Source organism: Stegodyphus dumicola, chromosome 9 (genome assembly GCF_044657685.1).
Source record: "Stegodyphus dumicola isolate Sdum_Otavi_A_Nest chromosome 9, ASM4465768v1".
Lineage (NCBI taxonomy): Eukaryota > Metazoa > Arthropoda > Arachnida > Araneae > Eresidae > Stegodyphus > Stegodyphus dumicola.
Window position 1 is genome coordinate 150,867,765 of NC_140776.1, and position 22,040 is coordinate 150,889,804.

General features: G+C 31.0%; 1 protein-coding gene across 1 annotated transcript; it reads left to right on the plus strand.

Annotated features, from left to right (window-relative positions):
- Positions 1–200: 200 nt before the first annotated feature.
- LOC118182031 (uncharacterized) lies at positions 201–21,161 on the plus strand. Its single transcript, XM_035351299.2, has 3 exons — positions 201–355; positions 9,660–10,606; positions 21,035–21,161. Exons 2-3 carry the CDS (start codon positions 9,671–9,673, stop codon positions 21,080–21,082), a joined length of 984 nt encoding a protein of 327 aa, XP_035207190.1. The 5' UTR covers positions 201–355; positions 9,660–9,670; the 3' UTR covers positions 21,083–21,161.
- The last annotated feature ends 879 nt before the right edge of the window (positions 21,162–22,040 follow it).

Consider the following 22,040-nt stretch of genomic DNA (forward strand, 5'->3'; position numbering starts at 1 on the left):
CCTCTTAGTTGATCTTTTAAATCATTGTAATAAGAAACCTTGGAGATATTATTTCCTAGGCAAATTTGTCATTAAATACATCCTAAAGGATTCATAAGTATTATTAGTGTAAGGGTTTGTTTTTCAGACCGATGTTCCCCCCCCCTTAAATGGAAAGAATGCGTCCTTGTCGTTTAACATGCAAACAACATTATATTTGAGTAGGATCATAAGGCGCCAAAGGGTAGCCAAGCTTCAAGAAGAAGAAGAACATGTATTGTGTATAGAAAATAGACTTTCTTTGGCAATAGTGAGTTTGTGTTTTGTTATGCACACGGAAATTTGGAATGTTCTTTTATACTTCTAAAGGAGTTAGGTAATAATTGTATTTTCTTGTGTCATTTTTTACGTATAGCTTTGTGTCTAAGTATTTTCTGTGCTAATATTTGAATTTCACAATATGGTGCCCACACTTGTAAAAGATGAAGTACCATCTCAGCCCATTATATATACTTACCTCACTACATTTTTGTAGAATTGCTTCAAAAATATATTTCTTGTTTGTGTCCCCTAAAACAAATTCAGTTTCCAGAACTAAAATTAGTGGTGGTTTAGGTGCTGGGATAATTATTGTATTTTAGAAATGGTCGTGATTTGTTAGATTATTGTATAAGTAGTTAAGTTTAATGTAAACATTATAAAAACCTTTTAGCAGTGTTCGACATTTTATTGTTAATGACAAATAACAAACAAATTAGTAATAAGAAGTGGTTCGATGTCAAGAGAGTTTTAATATATTTATGGAAACTGATGTAAGCTGCCTTGATGTATTTGTGTTAAAACTCGTTTTTTTCGGGGGGGGCAGAGGGTGCAATGGATCACATTTGTTTTTGGACACTGGTATTTTAAAAATTTATTTGCATTGATCTTGTTCAATATATTGAAACAAATTTTTTAAAACAATATGTTTTTTTTTTAAATCTATTTTAAGCTTAGCTTATTGCAAAATGAATATCATCAATATATTTCTTATAATAAAATAATTTATTCAAACAAGTTTTTAATCAGTAACTCACATAATAATTGGGCACTTGAAAGTTCAGATGTTTTGTTTTTAGATATTATGTTTCTTGTCACAGTTTTTTTTTTTTTTTTTTTTTTGTCTGAAAAGAAAATGCATCACAGGATTTATCATCTTCATTTGGAAATTGTTACTTCTTTGGTAAAATGTATTAACAGTTTTATACCTGAAGTGAACATTGCTAAGTGCTGGAAATTAATCACTGATTATGTTAGAAAATTATTTATTCATTATTTAAAGATGGTAAAAGTATCTGAAATAGAAGATCCTTCATGTAGAGCATTCAACAACAATGGAAGTTGCAGGAAACCATTGGAAATGTACTTATTCTGAATCACTTCCAACCAAATGGCAAGAAGTTGGAAAATAATCCTATGAAAAATCAAACAACACCCAAAAAATTATGATGTAAAACTTTGGATTTAGAAGAATGGTTTGCAATATAAGATAACCATGAAACTTAAAAGATTCGTTATGGCATATGCATGTAATGGATGATCATCAAAAAGAAAATTCATCTTCAACAAGAGAAGGAAAATGTACACTGGAGTTAACAAAGTACACTGCGCAAAAAAAGGGGGGCCACTTGTATGTCTCCTGTTCTACTGGGCCGATTGATAAATTCAATGCGTTTTTCATGTCTCGAAAGCATGGCTTGTCCAGCAAACAAAAAGTGGAATTGCTGCAAAAAAGGGATAAAGGCATGAAGAAAGTGACAGGCTAGTGAAAACGAAAAAATTTCGATTGACAAGTTAGTCAACAATTATAGGCACAGCAATTACAGAACTTGAACAGCGGAACTTTGTAACTGAACAAGCAATTATGTCTGTTTATAGAATTAAAGAGAAAGTATTAGCACATGAAATGAAGCAACTTAAACAACTTACATTGAAAGAAATGTTTAATAAAGTAAACAAATAAATATTAAGCTTTTTTTTTTTTTGTAAATTTTGATACCCTTTAGATCACAATTGTTCTTTATTTCATAAATTACGGTTTCATATCTTTAATTTTATAATTTCCGCATGCCATCTTACCAGATTTAAATTGATGATCTATAATCCAGAAAAACCCCTAATCTGGAATCGCCGAAGCCCCGACGAGTCCGGATTATGGACTTTGTACTGTACTACATTTTTAAATTACTTTTGTATTATGTCAGGTTTAAATTCAATCCATACATTTATTATGTACCCACGGGATCCATTTGTAAATACTGGAACTACTCTGATATGCACCCTCAAGGCGCCAAATTTCTTGCCGAGAAACTCCATGCTGCCATATTGCTATCTAAATTTTTTGTCTACATTTCGAACTTTAAGCCTAAAATGTCTCCAAAAACACAGTTTTCGCGAATGCAAAAACCACGTTTTGAATGCACAATTTAAGCTAAAAATCCGAAACAAAAGCAAAAAATTTAGATAGCAAAACCGTGAAGTTTCTAACCAAAATTATTTTACAAGAGTCCATGTACACAGCGATATGTTTTATTTTAAAAAAACATCTACGAATGGCACAATCTATGCAACGAACGAATTTACGAACTACGCACACCTCGCTTTAATAAATTAACATAACAATAAATTTCAAAGAATACCATGTACACAGCATCCTGTTTCAACTTAAAAAAACATCTACGAATTGCACAACATAGGCAACAAACGAATTTACGAACTACGCGCACCTCACTTTAATAAATTAACATAACAACAATAAATTTCAAAGAATACCATGTACACAGCGTTCTGTTTCAACTTTAAAAAACATCTACGAATTGCACTATTCAGACGGTACTCACTAATCAACAAAATAACTAAAATAAATTTCAAACAATTCAAAAAAAACAACAATAACGACAGAAATTCATGCTAAAAAAACAATGAACATTACATTCTACAAAATAAGAACAAGAACAAAATAAAATGCACTTACGATTAATGCTTTTTCGAACAACAGATATACCAATTTCATACTGCCTTTAACATGCCACCACGTAATCACTAGTATCGTATTTATATGACAGCCAGACGCACTATCCAGAAAATTCATACTATGGTTCACAAATAAATAAAATAACAAATAATCACAAATCCCTACTTCTATCACGCACAACCACTAAAAATAATCTCTCATACCTTCTTTCCACACCTCCAAATACCCATTGCCCCTCAACAGGATGACCACGACGATATTTCCTTATGCCGAACTTCAATTCAACAACTTTCACCATTAAATCTTTCCCCCCTAGCTTCTCAGACACAAAGCATGATGGGAACCAACGAACTCCAGCGAAAGACTTTTCAACTTCAACGGGGTTGCCATACAACACGCAATCGCGCCAAAAACCAGCGCAGAACACATATCGCCACATTTGGTGAAATTAGGGCGTATATCAGAGTTGTACCTAAATACTTTTTAGCCTACCAACATTCAAGTATACTGATGTCTTTTAAATTTTGTTTGAATGATTTATAGATACATGCATCTAAAGGCTAAATTAATGGCATTAATTCGCCTGTAATAATTGCCATGTCTACATATTACATTCTTTCAATAATTTCTTCATATTATCCTTTAGATAAGTTCTAAACACATCCCAAACTAAAAGAATTTCTGGATTCTTAAAGGCAAAAAGACACTTTTGCCAAAGATTTCTATCTACAGTTTCACACCGTTTCAATCCCTCTATCCTTTATCTTGAACATAAATGAAAACACGATTTCAAGAATTACATTTCGGCATAGTCTTTCTTTTAAAAACAACCACGGGTTTTAATTTTATACCGTCTGCTATGTAACAAAACACTGCAGCGAGGTGAGACTTTTCATGACCTGTTGTTTTTTTATTCGAGCCATTTTCGTTCTTTTCGTCAATTGTTTTATTTCCAGTCGTATCAAATATTAGTGGAGTTTTGTCGATATTTCCAATATTTGATAGTAAACAGTTTTTGCTCTCGTAGGTCATAACATACTTCTGGAAACTTTTCAAATGCTCTTTTTATTGTTACCTTTATCACTTATCAGTTTAGTAGAACACTGTTCGAAAGCCTGTTAAAACTCTTCAAATGAATATTTTCAAAACGAAGGGCATCCCATATGTATCTTTCATGTTTCTTCATAAAAAAGGGTGTACATTATATGGTGAATATACCTAAAAATTAAAATATGTACTTTGAAATTATAGCTGCACATTATACACCGAAATATATGGTGTCTAGTAAATGTTCTGGAAATGCAAATAAAGTACAAGATAACCCCATAACAAATACATAAAATATGGCAGCGATGTTATATCATATAAAAATTTTACTTTCAGATTTCTTTGATTTGTCTGTAATTAATATCCTGTATTTTACCTGTTAAAATATGAAAAATATTTTGATTATTGTTCATGTTTTCAAATACTATTAACTGTGTGGTATATCTTAATCATTTAAAACTATCCTTTTGAGAGGGAGAAAGTTATGTACAATTAAATCTGATGAATATGAAGCCATAAATGCATATTGAGTATCCTGATAAAATACTGTTCTTGCTCATGGTCAGTTAATTTCATCGAAGTATTTATATACACAGATATTCACGGTGTCTTCAAAAGATTTGACTCGTAATTACAGCTGATCTTTGGAATATGGTAATGGGTGATTTGGCTGTTTAAATAGTGATTTTTATGACAAAGATTGCTGGATAGAAGAATTTGAAGACTAATACTATCTGTTTTGCAGCATGTGCCAAATAAATTTCATGTTTTAACCAAGGTCTACATACTTTAACTGGTTATTATTAATATTATATAAGCATTTTGTTCTACATTATGCTGTATAGCATTTTACAGAAACCATATCAGTACAATAATCCTACATGCAAATAGTTTCCATATTTTAACTAATTTAAATTTTATTGAATTTCAACTGTTTTAACACGTTTTGAATTCCGTAGGGATTTTTAACAATTTCATGCTGATTAATAATCATAAAACTTTTTTTTTTTTTTAAATTTTCTGTTGCAATTTATGTAGTTATTTTATGTGTACATATACAGTCAAAAGTCTTTAATCTGGACTCGTCGGGACTTTGGCGATTTCGGATTATCGATTTTTTTAATCTGGTAAGATGGTATGCAGAAAATATAAAATTAAAAATATGAAAGCGTAATTTATGAAATAAAGAGCAATTATGATCTAAAGGGTATCAAAATTTACAAAATAAAAAAGCTTAATATTTATTTGTTTACTTTATTAAACATTTCTTTCAACACGCGCATGCGTAAAGCATACATTACGCATAGTCGAAATTAGAAAATTGCAACCAGAAAACTATTTGATTTGTATTCGTGATATTTATAATGACGAGGAGTTTGATTTAAATCATATCAAAGATGGGTAAAATTATAGTTTAGGGTACCCCTTGGCGATTTTTGGCGGTACATGGATATCGATTTTGTGCAGTTCTTTGACTCGTTATTTTGGCTTGCGAAGCCACAATTTTTGTGCCAAAAATTGCCGCTACACAAAGCCAAATTAACAAGACAAACAATTGCTCAAACTCGGTATCCATGTACACATCAACTTATTTTCACTTGAAAAAAAAAAATCCTCGAATTGCACAATGGCATTGCCTACTCTTTTAACTTTATCCATGTACACATCGACCTATTTTCACTTAAAAAAAATCCCAGAATTGCACAAACTTGCATTGCGCACTCTCTTTACTTTGTCCATGTACAGATGGATATATTTTCACTTACAAAGTCAAAGGAGCACCAAATTCTGCAATATAGGCAAACAAAAAATACATAATCTCAATAAAATACATTTTAAAACAAACAATAAAATAACATAAAAAAGGAAAAACATATTATACATTTAAGCACTACCAAAAGCAAATATTCACTTACTATGATTTTAGAGTTCACTTCGTACACCCGGAGCCACGTAAAAATCAAAATATCAATCATACTCAAATGACTTTTTTTCAAACCAGGTACTCTTTCTGATGGAATGCTTCGCATAGTGACCATCTGAACCTTTCTTCCTACAGACCCATTCAAATCCATCTAAACGGTTTTTACGTTCGACTAAACGCATATCCATCCTACATACAGAACACTTAGAATGGCTACTAAGTAAACCTTCATTTACACACAAGCTCTTTTCCCCTTTCGCTCCAAATCGTACAGAAACTTCAAATTAATCTTACTACATTCGGTTAATCTTTAGATTATGGTAACTTGGTGATTTTTGGCGAAAATTTGGCGACCAACCCTACTACAGTAGCTTGCTAGTTTTTGTTTGGACGCCATTTTGTTTTCACGAAGTAAAAGCATGTTTTTTTTTTATTACTCAACATTTTTTCCAACAATCTGCTAGCCGAATTACACTTATGCTAGAGCTTTTATGGAACAAAAGTGCTTAATCATGACGAAGATTAGGTGCGAAATTGGGAGAAAATGCAGAATAGCAAACTGCTTGCCGCGTTTTTAAGAATTGCACATACACGGTATCATGTACACGTCAACCTATTTTCAGTTAAAAAAACATCCCAGAATTGCACAAAAACAGCATTGCGCACACTCTTGACTTTATCCATGTACACTGCTAAAGTCCTAGCTAGTAACCTTTATCGCCTTACCAAAATGTCGCCAAACTACCTGTTACCATATTCCAAAGATTAGCCAGCCATTCTACCATCTAAAGAATCAAACCAACACACACCATAAAAACGCTTACAAAACATCGCATGATTCAAAATTTCCCAGAATCATGCACCCGATTACGTCACAATAGGGTTTCCATAACATTCAACTACTCAGGCTACCATAAATGAAACAACAACTTGGTGATAAATAAAACAACAATTTCGCCATAATACAAGGGGTACCTTAAAGTCTACTCTACCCACAAAACTGTAAACTTTGACCCTATAAGTAGCTTTTACCTATTGTAATTACACAATGCAAGTTTGTGCAATAAAATATTATGTGTTTGATCATATGTGTGTGAAGCATTGTTTAGTGTTCCGAATTTGTAGTATTTATTTTCCTATCTTAATTTCTTTCATTGTGAGAAATTAGATTTTTTTTTTTATTAATATGCAAAATTTTAGTATGCCTACAGAGAATATGTGATTTAGAAATTTAAGAAACTGATATGAAAGCTTTGTATGATGTTCATATGCAATAAAAAATATTTTTCTTTTTTTATTAATGCAAAATTTAAAATTTTTAGAAAATAATAAAGATTGTGTGCTTACTGGTAAGAAAAGTATTATGTTGTTATGTAACAATAAGGTAATTCGTCAAAACGATAAAATGTTCCACAACATGAATTTAAATTTGAAGAAATAATTTTTTGGTTAATCTTTGGATTATTATAACTTGGCGATTTTTTGGCACAATTTTGGCGACCAACCCTGCTACAGCAACCTGCTAGTTTTTGTTTGGACGCATTTTGTTTTCACAAAGTAAAGGCATGTTTTTTTCTATCTTTTTTTACTCAACATTTTTTTTCCAACAATCTGCTAGCCGAATTACGCTTATGCTAGAACTTTTATAGAACAGAAGTGCTTAATCATGACGAAGATTAGATGCGAAATTGGGATAAAGTGCAGAATCGCAAACTGCTTGCCGCGTTTTTAAGAATTGTACATACACGGTATCCACGTACACGTCGACCTATTTTCACTTAAAAAAAATCCCAGAATTGCACAAAAATGGCATTGCGCACACTCTTGACTTTATCCATGTACACTGCTAAAGTCCTAGCTAACCTTTATACCTTACCAAAATGTCGCCAAACTACCTTTTACCATATTCCAAAGATTAGCCCATTTTTTATTTGTATGAATGCTAAAGCTTAAAATTCTTTGAAATTACTGAAACTGTATGAAATACAAGTATAAGAGACTATGTCGTTGTTTACCATTTTAATAATTGGTAGAATTCGCTTACTGTATCATGGTAATTTTAAATATAAACAATTTATTATATTAATATAAAATAATGCCTAAGCTTAATTGTTAAAAATGTAAATTTAAAGTAAAGAATTTTATGTTAATTTACAATAATAAACAATTCATTATTCTTATTTTTAGGCAAAAATAGAAAGTACAAGTAGCGTAAATGCGAGAATACATTGTGACGTCACAAGCTTAGTTCCACTCACATGAACGTCGCCTTCTCAACTTTTTTATGCAGCTTATTCTGAGCTTTTACCAATTTTTTAAAATATTTTTGTATATGTTTTCTGCTAATTTATTACTTTTACATTGAAATAGTGTAATCAGCGATTGTACATTTATTAAAACATAGATTATGTAATAATGAGGGTACACATTACATTTGTATGCTCTTAATGAAATGCCTTTCAGATTATAAACATATTAAGAACTATATTTTTATTATAAATGCTACATATTGAAACATTGGAAATTTATAGAATAATGAATTATTATGAAGGATGGAAAACATTTGTATATGCATTCATTAAAATAAATCTTATTCATTACATTAATACTAATAAACATACATCAACAACTTCTAAACCATTGCATCTCTCTCCCTCTCTATGTGTATGTAAATATATGATTTATTAGATATATATTTGAAATTACTTCTAATTCATATAATGATTATGTAATTGGCAGGAAGTGTAGTCATCAGTTCTTTGCACATTATCATGGGTATGGAATACACAGTTGAAAAATAATTGAAGTGAATTTTGTGCATTAGGCTAGTCATCAAAATCCACCCACTTAACACACAATGTTTACATTTGTAATTTACTTGGGAATTTAAACAAAGAAACTGAACAAGTAGCCTTTACAAAATATTCAACATTTTAGGGATGAAATAAGTATTTTTCACTTGTCACAAAACATATATCAGTAAATGACATTATATTGTGTACATAAAAGTTGTTAAATATAATGGATATAAAAAATATTGTTTACAATAATAAAATGAGAAATAATGACAAACCACTGAATGTACGATGTTAAACGTATTTACAAAAATATATACAACAGATCATTACAAGAATTGGAGTAAAAAATATATAATTTAAAAGTAACAAATAATGTAATAAGCACATGTCATTTTGCCAAGGTATTGAGCCAAGAGTATTAAAATAATTACAAAATTTTTTATATACACTGAATCCGAAAGCAAACATCTCTTTCACCAATCTGAGCGATAGCTGATTCCTGTTTGTCTTTCAAGTCTGTTTACCAAGTAAAGATGGTAGCCCGTTTCGCGGAACGGCAGTTCTGAGGGCTATTTCTTTCGATGTCATGTTCCAGCAACAAACAGCGTGTGTGATAACAGTCTAAGTTTGAAAGTAATCTTTTCCTGATCGTCATATCTGCAATAGCTATTAGATATTTAATATTAAGAGAATATGGTTTAAATTCTAGTATTTTTAAACATAATCCTTTATTCAGGGAAGGAAAATAAAAGACACTTTTATATCATGTAATATTGTATTTTCACATGTAATACTTTTTGTTAATTGATGGACCATAATATAAAGTTCATTATTTAAACAAGAGAAAAGAATAATCTTCTAGAATGTTTCTTTAATTTCTTAATTTTTTTTTTTTTAGGTATCTGAAGAATGAAAATACCTGAGGATGGTAATCTACCTCGTATAACTAGTTCAGGTCCAAATCCTTGCAAATTAGTTATTGTTAAAGTTCCGGATAAATTCCGAAAACGTGGTGAAAGTGTATATCAACTTTCTTCTTTAAAACGTGATACAGCAGGTGATGAATGGCCTGCTGATAAATATACTGCAAAACTGTTTCCTGGTTTTTATAAAGAAAGAAAGAAAGTAAAAGCCAAGGTAAATGGGAAAAAAATGTACACTCAAAATAAACATATGGCATCATCAAGACGACGCAGGCATAACCAAAAAAAATCATGGACTCGTGGATCACATATTCATGGAAGGAAAGCTCGATCGGATAAACAAGAACATCAGCAAAATCGATCTGCAACTGATATAGAACCATGGCTGAATCCAGAGCATATATTTCAGAACTCGTGGAACCAGCCAGGTGTTTTACAAAGAATTGAATTAGATCGATCATTGAACAGTAGTGGGGAAACATGTATACCACTGTACAGTCAGCCTTATAATTATCCTTCTAATACAAATATTTATCAGAATGCTGCTTTACAGCTTGCCAGTAACCAAATGCAGCAGTCATTACATGGCAGTAATCTTTCACATAATCTACATGGAAGTACTTCATTTAATGATTTAAAAGGAAAGCATTCAGTTGGTTTACTTGGAGATGCCCCTTCTCATATTATACTTAGTGATCGTCCTTCAACAAGTGGTTATTCTGCCCAGTCGGTTGATCCTCTTCCAGTGAATTCTCAGTTTAGTAACAGTTATCACAGATGGGAAAATGGACACAATTCTGTTTCTCGGCCCCAGCATATGGCTAACAATCAAATAAGAAATGATGTGGATAATTCTAGGCGAGAATATTATCATGGGGAAAGGCGAAACTTCTGGAAGGAACCTAGAGATAGAAATGCAATGGTATGTATATATTTAGCAATTTAATACTTTCTTATTAGTAACCCAGTTTTACATCTTGGAAGTTTTCGTTCACCTAGAAACTTTTTTTTTTAAATTGGGAAATAGGAACTTCTTTTCAGGTAATCAGTAAAATAATAAAAAGAAAAATGTATATATCAATCCTCTTTAACAGTAAAAAAATATTGTAACAGTAAAACATTCACAAAGAAAAAAACAATACTAAGCAAAAATTGTTCCTCTAAGAAAAAAGCAAATAAAAAGTTCGCATTCTTGTTTTGCATATCTTGCATCTGATATAATTTCATCATCCAATGGCTCTTATCTACATCTCTTAATAATTTATTTATTGCTGCCTCTTCTGTTTAGAAGGGTAATTGTCTTTCAGAAATTAATATTATAATTTAAAAATCATGACAATGTGTGATATGCATCATAATGCATAGCTATGTTAGTATACAGTACAAAGTCTGAGGTCCGGCATTGTCAGGACTTTAGCGATTCCGGATTTTAGATTATCAGCTTCAGTCTAGCAAGATGACACATAGAAGTTATAAAACTAAAAATGTGAAATTACTTGTGCATGAAATAATAGAATGTTTATGACCTTAACAAAATCAAAAGTTACAAAAAAGCTCAATATTTATTTGTTTTATTAGACACTTTGTAATTTACTTATTATTCTGTCGACCATGAAACTATCTCAAGGAGCATGATTAGCAACAATTACAGGTAAGGGTGATTGTCTTAACACACTTCTAACATCTTTGCTTTCATTTGATTTAACCCCGATTGATTCTTGATAGCCATATTTTGTTTTTATAAACAAGGATGTAAATCATCTGTTGTTGCTTTTTTTTTTTTTTCTTCTTTCCTTGTGAAAAAGATGAGTTTGAAGCCTGTATAATCACATTTGTGACTGAATTGTGGTTCATTTTCAGCTACTTGAAAGAATGAACATCTGTTGAAATGGGAAAAAAGAACTACTGTTTATGGCTGACACCCTTCTGGAGGCCAACTAGGATCAATCAATACTGAAATCTTCATATCAGTAATGTTGTATCAAGTAATGAGGGATCAACAGAACACAAATGTCTCTCTTCTCCTAACTTTCTTTTCTTCAAAATTGGCATATTGATATTGGTGAAATTTCTTTAGCTTGTGATATTTTTTTGTATTTTTCGATTTCTTGTATGATGACCTTCTTCCTTTCTACCTCGTACTAAGTAAGAGGCATTTTGCTGCCCATCATATTTAAAATTTTCACTCCTTAGTACTGATGCTCTAGAACTACACTGGTTGCTCTGGCTGTGCTGCCAGCATTACACGTCTTTTAATTTGTTATTTTTTGTCATTCTAATTTTTGCTCATCATGTATGTTTGACACACACCCTTCATGAAAGCTGAGTAGCCAAAAGAAAAGTTGTACAATGATCCACTGTTTGATCAATACAAATTTAAGGCAATAATGGGAAAGTTTTCTCCTGTAAATGTGTATTTTTAAAGTCTGATCTTTTATTTTCTAAAATATCCTTTGCCTACAGACTCCATTTCAAACTTCATGAAAGATTTATTTTCTGTACACTGGTAAAGTAACCCAATGAAATGTTGCACATGTGAATTGTACCTGAGTTATTTATTTAGAAATTCGAAACAAGACAGTAAATCATTCGCCCACCTATATGGGCCCAGCCGCTAGATAATGGTGGAAGCGTTACTTATTTGGCAAAAGCTTAGGAATTAAACTTTTGTGCAGATGTCTGCCGTATTACAAAAGGCTTCTACATCAAACATCTGTGTATATCCATAGAAATGCGAAGAGTTGCGAGTTCATGTTATATCTGCATTCGCAAAATAAATTCATTATAGTAGTGAGAGGTATGTTTTCTTTCTATAACATTAGTTTTGATTTACCGTGTATCTGAAAAACAACTCAAAATTAAACAGCTAGGTTGAAGAGTTCAGCTAGTAAACGGATGGAATATGTGCTCGACAAAGCATTTATGTAGCCCGATATTAGCAATAGGTTATACATGTCCAGAATTATCGTAACAGTTCTAGTGGTAGTTTCAAGAATTTTCAATTACGCACATGAACTTCGTTATCTATGTCCAAAATTATCAGGACAGTTCAGGAGATAGCTTCAAGAATTTTCAATGATATGTATGAACTTTGTTATCTGTGTCCAGAATTATCAGGTCGATTCTAGAGATAGTTTTGAAAATTTTCAATGATGCACCTGAACTTCATTATCTATGTCCAAAATTATCGGGACATTTCAAGAATTTTCAGGGATTCGCAGTGTACTCATTACTAAAACATTCTGGCAGATTCCGTTGGATGCCACGTTGAAATATTGCAAAAGTTAGGGCTGCCATGAGAGATACTGATTATTCAAATACCACTAAAATTGCAATCTTCTCTGTCTCTTTCTTTCTTCTTCTTCTTCTTCTTCTTCTTTTTTTTTTTTTTTTTTTTTTTTTTTTTTTTTTATACTGAGCATCAGTAAAAATAGTTATTCCAAAGTTTTTTGGGGAAAATTTTTGATTTCTTAGGTTAGGATCCAAAGATTCAAATGATCTCAGTATGTTGGTCCTTATGTTAATTGTGTGGAGAAACAAAATTACTTTTTAAGCAAAAGCCTAAACAAGTTAATAGCTTATTTTTAAATAAATATTCTTTCACGAATAACAGTTTCTCTGCAGTGTGCATTGACGTGTATAATTTAATTTTTCCTTTCTAAAAGACTATTCATGAGTCATTATAATTTACTCAAATAGCATTTTTTTATGTAACTGTAGACCAATGAATATGCTTCCTATTCAGTACTAAATAAAACAACAGTAACAGAGAGGTATAAAGGAAATCAGAAGAAAATATTTAGGTTCTGTACCTAAAGAAAAAAGCTCTGTTCATGAGTACAAAAGAGTTACACATTTTTATTTTGTAATGACTTAAATTTTTCTAACACAAAACAGTAGATATAAGATGTATTTATATGTATTTACAGTACAAAGTACGTAATCCGGACTTGTCGGGACTTCGGCGATTCCGGATTATTGATCATCAATATAAATCTGGTAAGATGGCATGCAGAAATTATACAATTAAAAATATGAAACCGTAATTTATGAAATAAAGAGCAATTATGATCTAAAGGATATCAAAATTTACAAAAAAAAAGAAGCTTAATATTTATTTGCTTACTTTATTAAACATTTCTTTCAATGTAAGTTGCTTCGTTTTTTTTTTTATTTTTTTGGTGCTAAGCGTGATTGCTTAAACATTAAACGCGCATGCGTAAAGCATACCAAAAAAAAAAAAAAAAAAAGTTTGTGGCTTTGAGGTCCGGATTATAGGTCATTCTGAATAATGGACGTCCGGATTACATACTTTGTACTGTATATGTAATCATGTTAATCACATATTTATTAATCTATTTCAAAAGTTTCTTTATATTCAAAGCCTATCTCATTAGTTTTGAAATTATATAAATTTGAACTTGCAACTCTCGATTGCTCATTAAACCTATCATGCATGCGGCTCCCATCGTCCTGAAGTTTGGCCATCCCTGTTCTACACTATCATCATATCACCACAACAAAAAATGGTTGCTATCTATAAATATGCCAAGCATTTTTGTAAAAAAAATATTTTTTGAGTATTTCCTCTCATAACTTTGCAATGCTCTTTATGTTAAAGTATTTTAAAAAATTTCAAAGGATCTTGTTACTGTTTAGAAATTTTAGCATATATTTTGAAAATGCTATTTTATATATGCATTTCAGTGTTTGCAGCACTCTGATATGAATTGATTGAACAGTGGAACTGTTATTTGATGAAGACAATAAGACAGAGCCATTCTTGATATGGATGTATTATCTCATTGACTGTACAAATTGGTTCATGAAAGCTGGCAGAGTTCTTTCCAAAGTTGCTTCAGTCATTTCTGGGAATTCTGAAGTAATTGATGCCTGTTTGTTTAATAAAAAAGCAGTGTTTAACTCGCTGATTTCTGCAGGCCTTTTCCTGAATTGCAGAAATCAGTTTCTACTGTTTTGTTAGACTCTCCGATTTTACAGGAAGCTCTTATTAGAATAAGGGCAAACTTCCCAAATGTAATTATTCTAATCTGTAACCACTTTGTTGACTATATGCAGCTGGCAGTGTCCTTGACATTAATACACACTTTTATCAATGACAGGATTCCATAACTTTGAAAATAATTTTACTACTTGCTGTTACATAGAAAGCAGGTCCCAAATTTTAATCTTTATTTTTTTAAAATTCAAAAATGAAAAATACAGTCAAAAGTTATTAATTCGGACACCCATAATCCGGAATGATCTATAATCCGGACCTCAAAGCTACAAACTTTCTGCGCATGCGCACAGGCGTTTACGAGAGCGCGTAAGACCCTTACGGCTGCGAATATGTTTGTGCGCATGCGCGTTTAATGTGTAACGGAGTTATACGCTAAGCTAAAGTTATCTAATTCAGTTAATGTTGCAGATTGCGTTGTTCCTTAATCTTCGAAATGGATCCGGCTTATTATTTTTTGCAGACTGTTAGAGCAATATAAAAGTAAGCTTGAACTTTCGATTATGTCAAATAGAATTTCCGATATATATTTACTACAAAGCGAAAGTATGTTTTGAAATCCGAAATCTGTTTATCAATTTCACGCTGCTCTGCGGCAGAGGGGGGGGGCAGAAACGTCATTATTAGATTATGATAGATTAGAAAGATTATGTCAAATAGAATTTCCGATATATATTTACTAATATGTAATTTGTATCTACAAAGCGAAAGTATGTTTTGAAATCCAAAATCTGTTTATCAATTTCACGCCGCGGATTGGAAGTTGATCTGTCAGCACTATCCTTATCTTCAGGGCAGATGTTTTTATTTTATTTGGTTTATAATTCCGTACTAAGTGTAGTATTTCATTTCGATGTACTCCGTCTTTGATATGATTTAAATCAAGTTCCTCGTCATTATAATTCGCTTCCGATAGTGAAGAAAGTGACCCAGAGGTTATTGAAAACGAAAACATTTCGATTGACAAATTAGTGGGTATTCTCAATACAGCAATTATAGGACTTGAACAGCGGAACTTTGTAATTAAACAAGAAATTATGTCTGTTTAATAGAATTAAAGAGAAAGTATTATCACATGAAACGAAGCAACTTGCATTGAAAGAAATGTTTAATAAAGTAAACAAATAAATATTAAGCTTTTTCTTTTTGTAAATTTTGATACCCTTTAGATCATTATTGTTCTTTATTTCATAAATTACGGTTTCATATTTTTAATTTTGTAATTTCTGCATGCCATCTTACCAGATTTAAACTGATGATCTATAATCCGGAAAAATCGATAATCCGGAATCGCCGAAGTCCCGACGAGTCCGGATTAACGACTTTTGACTGTACAACAATAGCTGTTTGTTGATATCCTTGTTCATAAAAACAAAACATGGCTGAGAATCCGTTGAGATGTCATCGATTGAAAGCGCATATATGAATGAGTTTTATTATGATGCACTTATTCCTAATTGGCATTAATTTTTGTTGTTTGGCAACAGTTTCTTTGTCAATGGGCTACTATGTAAGTACTATATTATCTTTTACTATAATTTGAAATGAAGTATGAGCCAAACAGTTGTCCATGTAAGCAGGACAATTTATGTACCCTCTGGAGAAATCAACCATTTTCAGATATGAAGTGATTTTCAAACCATATATTGATTCATTTATGTTTATGTCATCCAAGCTCTTTTGCTTGATTGATAGATAACAGAAAAAATCACTACTTTGTAAAATGCCTGGGGTTGTGTATTTTTTTTCCTATTCTGGAAAGTTTACATTTGTGTGTTTCTGCAAAATTTTGCACATGCCAAAATTGTTAGTCTTGCATTGGAATCTTTGATACAAGTTGGGGATTTTCTGCAAAGGTCGGCAAAGTATTTTAAGGTACATATTGTTAGAAAAGACCATTTTATCAGCTTTTCTGTGTTAATATGAGTTTAATGAATTATGTATAAATTGTTGAGTTGTTTTAGTATCAGCTGGAGCTATTTTGCCCAAAATGTTGTTTATAACTGCATACCATGATTTTTTTTAAATTGGTTTTACTAACCTGTAGAATATGTGCACTCAGTTTTTAAATCCATTTCCTGGAGAAATATTTTAGCTTGAGCCATTAACATTTGATCTATCAATGGCACACTGTCTCTTTCATTCAGTTATCATGGTTATCACTTTTAGCATAACAAATGAATTTTTTGTTGTGTTGGGGGTATTGGAATTGATAAAAAAAAACTAAATACAATTTTGATAAAATAATTGTAATAAAATAAATATGCGTTAAATGCATTAAATAAATAAGTGGAGTCAAAATAAAAGTTAAGGAAGAGTACAATATTTATTGAATGTAAGTTTCTCAGAATCCAATTTCTCTGCTGTTATGCCAACAAAAGAAAACCTATGTGACAAACATCCTATTCCAAACAAATATGTCTTGGAGTTTCACTTATTGGTTAGGTCTGGAAAAATCCTATTCCTCCACAACCATTCTAAGAGCCAAAACTGTGGTTTGGGATAATGTCTGTACATTGGTACTCAATGTATTGTCATTAGTCAAGGTGTGGTTCCTTAGCTAGCAGATGTTTGAAAGTAACATGTAAAAATCTCAGTAAATTGTGGGGGGGGGGAATGTCTTTTACAATACACCTGCTTTTTCTTGACTATTGTATTTTCCATTTCTAAACTTTATAAGAAAAAATAAATTAAAAAAAAAAAAAAAAAAAAAGAGGTTCAGTTATTGGATGTCTGAATTTTGAACTTCGCTAATTGCTAGTTTTTTCATAATCTAGTTTAATTCTTATCTCCTTATTTTTCACTTTAGAACACTATAAAAGAAATATTTATTGTAAATGATGCACTTTTTGTAATTTCTTTTGCAAAATATACAACTTTTCTTTGAATTTGATAGTTCTTTTTTAGAAATCTTACTTGCATTTTTAAATAGTTTAGATGTATATTTCATATTTATATTTTTTTATTTCCATCTATAATGAACGAGATAAATCAAATTTTTATCATGTTGTACTTATTTGATGTATTTTGTAGTAAATGCATAAATAATTCAGTAGCTCATACTTAATATTCATAACTAATTCAATATAGTCTTGAAAAATTCAGAAAATTGAAAGTGAGCAACTTGTCTGCATACTAACTATTTTAATGTTAGCCTTTGAAATCTGTGTGTGTTGTATTAAATCTATTTAAGGTTTACAAAAGATTTACATAATTATTCAAAATATATTAATTAAATTATTACTTTATGAGGGGAGAATGAAAGATTAATTTCATTAAGGACCTATCTCAACATTATTTACATTTTTTAATGTAATAAAAACAGTCTTCAAATCAAACCTGTACAAGCTGTATTAAATATGTTATACATATATTCATTATTTAAAATGCATTAATCCAGTCCTTAGTGTATATCTGGCTGTAACCAATGTTTCCTGTCAAAAATCATTCTTTATAAAGTTAGAAAAAAAAATTAAAGCAGTACCTTTAGTGTGGTTAGTAATCACCATCCAAATCTATGATTTTCTGCCAATATTTTGGTAGTTTTTTCAAAGCCTTCAACCCAGAAACTTGGTGGCTCTAAGTCCAAAAACGTATCAACCCAATTTCGGACGTCCTGTGCAGAATGGAAGTTAAGCAATAACGAAATGTAGCTGCGGGTGTGAAAAAGGTCCAGTGTCGGAGCTATATGATGTGTGTAGCAAAAGATCCCATTTAAGTCCATAGAGTTTAGCTGGTGAATGTAGACACATGTGTTTTTGCATTATCTTGATGGAACATTACCATTTTGCCTTGGAACTTAGTTTGACGTTTTCTCTCCATAGCAGCGTTGATGTGGACTAACCTTACTGTCGAGCCTTTTTCTATGTGTATAATAGCACGGTAATCTCAACAGATAGAAAGCATGATCTTTTTTGTTAGTCAAATTGCACTTTGCAATGCTGCCGATGGTCTCACCGGGTGCACATAAACTTCCCTTTCTGGCCTGTGTTGTTAAAGTAAATTCACTTTTTATCACAAGTGATGGTCTGGTACAGAATTTTGTCCTTGCATTGATATTTGAGCAGAATAGTTCATGGTCAACAGTACCATGATTTGCGAACAAAGAACTGCCTATGCCATAATGGTGAATTCTGATTTGAAATATTGTCGTAAATGTTTGTATTAAAATTCATGATGAGGATGTGAAAAATTGAAACTTGCAGAAATGCTGAACTGAGTTTTAACTGTGTCTAGATAATTACAGATTTATTTGTGACTAATTAACTGAAAGAAGTTTTAAATTATATTTTGACTGTTAGTAAATGCATTAAATGCCTATGAAAGACAAGTTTAAAATAACTTGGGTTTATACTTTACAAGCAAGGATATTTTATTTTACCTTGATTTGGTGGGTAAATAAAAACATTAAATATTTTTTTTCTATATTAAATATTTCTTTTTTATATAAGCTGCAATAAGTATGCAAATGAAATGTATCTCCAATTCCTTTGCAGTTGTTTATCTTTAATTACTGTATAATATCAAGAAATGGAAATTAGTATAAGGATATAGATCTGAAAATATGTATTTTTCTATTTGAGAGAAATTTAAGCTGTAGTAAGTATTTAAATTAAATGTATCTCTAATTCTTTTGCACTAGTTTATCCGTAACCCAAGCAGCATGTTTGAGTCCCAAGCAGCATGTTCGTGCTGTTGATATTTTATGTCAAGAAAACCCAGTACATTTCGAACCTTTTCGATTCATCCTACATTTTTGGGGATACATCAAAAAGTTAAACAGTAAATCTAGATTAATTTTTTACTTACTTTTTGCGTTGCTTCGCCGCTTGGTATTTCTCGACATAAAATAAAACAAGCGCTATCGCCAGGGCTGTGGAGCCGGAGCAGATTTTGGGGTAAAAGGAGTCTAAGCTGGAGTCGCTAAAAACATGTAAACTCCGACTCCAGGTTTTGTTGCACAGTTTGAATTTGAAATGAAATTAAAATAAATTGAAAAAATTAATGACAACCCTGAGTTATTATTTTTATTTATGGACTATATACATTAATAAATAGTTAGTTTCTATTTCATTGACAACATATTAGTAAATAAATATAAGGGAGGAGCATGGATATGATATTTGCCATTGGTGATTAAACTGATTCATTTAGTTACAAATCTCACTGGTAAATTTAGGTAAGCAGCAACAACTCCCAAAATTGATGCATTCTTAGGAAGCGAACAGGAAAAGGAGCAATTATTGATCAAGCAATGTGATAAGGAAGTACATATTTGATGATAAAGGGATTGTTAGAATTAAGAACTTTTTTAGATGTTTCTAATGTTTCACTAGCAAAAAGACTGTGGAATGATCTTGCAGAATTGGAAACTCTTCTTTCTACACCGTATATAGCCACAAAAAAGCTGCAATCTGAAGAATTGACAGGAGGCGAGAATGGAAGAATGTGAAGTTTGTTCTTTCTGAAATGGAGGGTTTGTTGCAGAAGGAATCATTTCTTCAATGAAGAAAAGAGAAACTAGTTTGCTACACAATGAGATCTTGCTGGATTCAATATATGTAGATCTGAAACACTGAATTTTCTTGGATGACAAACAAATTAAAAAGGCAAAGAAAGCCATCTATGAACTTTCATTAAGAATGAAATTATTCTCAGAACAATTGGAGAATTCAAATCAGGACAGTCAAACTGCAGACATTGCAATTAAGTCTCTATCATCCTCTTCCAGTGATAAATTATGATTTTGAGAAATACTTTTGGATAATATTGAAAAGGCTAAGGCAAAGCGAATGAAAATAAAGAAGAGCCTTTCGATATAAAAATGAAAAAAATACAAACAGGATTTCTACATGGCCTTTGAAGAAATATGATTGTGCTTGCAAGATACCTCTTTTTGAACTTATAAAAGTCTATCCTGAAAAGCTAAAAGAAGTAGCCCTAACAGTAACAGCTCTTCCTCCTACTCAAGTTAGTGTGGAAAGACTCTTCTCAGCTCTGAAGTTTATCAAATCGGATCTATGGCCATCCAACAAAGAAGATCTTGCTGGAGCTATACTGTTTATTAGAAATAACTAATGTCAGTTTTCCCATTTTATAATAAATGCTAATTAATATAAATTTGTTATGCCATCATTTTTTTTTTCCTGTAGCATCTATTTTTTCTTTTATATTAAAAAAATAAGCTGACTGAAACATAATTAAGAAATTTTAATATGAACTCTCTATTTGATTTTCTTTAACTTAATTTTTCATAACAAATATGTATTTAAGTAACTTGTACTAACTCTTACTATAATTGTTATTCACATATATTATATATTTTTTCAGCATGGAAGACCTTACAGAGGAAAAAGAAATGCATATCCCAGAAAATAAAGTTGTTCACTAATTTATGCATTTTGTTTTTCATTTGTTGACAAAATAACTTTGTAAATAAAGAATTAAAAATATAAAATGTTTTCATTTTTTGTAAGGTAAAAATCTGTTTTGCATTTTGGGTAATGATTTATATATGTTGATGTAAAACTATATGTGCATCAGTAGGTGCTGATGATACTAATATATTTTCAAATAATAGCTCTATGCCGTCTTTCAAGATTTAAGTGTTAATTTAACTCTTTTTCAAAGACTTACATAAATTTAAAAAAAAAAAAATATTTTTTTCAAGTAGAAACACTATCTGCAAGGAAAGCAGTTGTAAATAGAAAAATTATAAACACATGTACTAGTGGCACACTAGAGGGATAAATTGAGGTAATCTACTCTATATAAAAAAATCCAAAATGGAATTATCAAAGGTGGAATGATGAGCTGTTCTGTGGTTTTTGATGGCAGAAGAATGATAGAGGTGTCTTTGCTATTACAGCTTTCGTACACATTTCTGCACAGGGAAATTAAGTACTTTTAAGGACCATTAATGAAAAAATTAAGGACTTGTGAGCAAATGGGAACTGAGTCAATTCAATTAAAAATATTATCTATGCCTGAAATTCACTTTTGTAATACCATCCTAAAAATAAAATAGATCCGTAAGTAGGATGAATTATTATCAAGCATGCATTAATTAACAAAATCAGTATTAATGAGTTTGAGAATAAAATCAACTTTATAAAATGTATCAAGTAGCATTAAATATTTTTCACTTGTAATAGTTGGACATATTTGAAAGAAGATAAGTGACATTTTATGTTTTACTAACAGTTAGCTTTATGATGTGTGTGTGTTTTTCTTTTTATGTTTCATTTTGTGTCACTTACTTGCTTTACTTAAATGGCAGTCGTAAAAACAGACAGAAATTTCAGATGGTTAAAATTAAAGACCTTCTGCTGTTTTT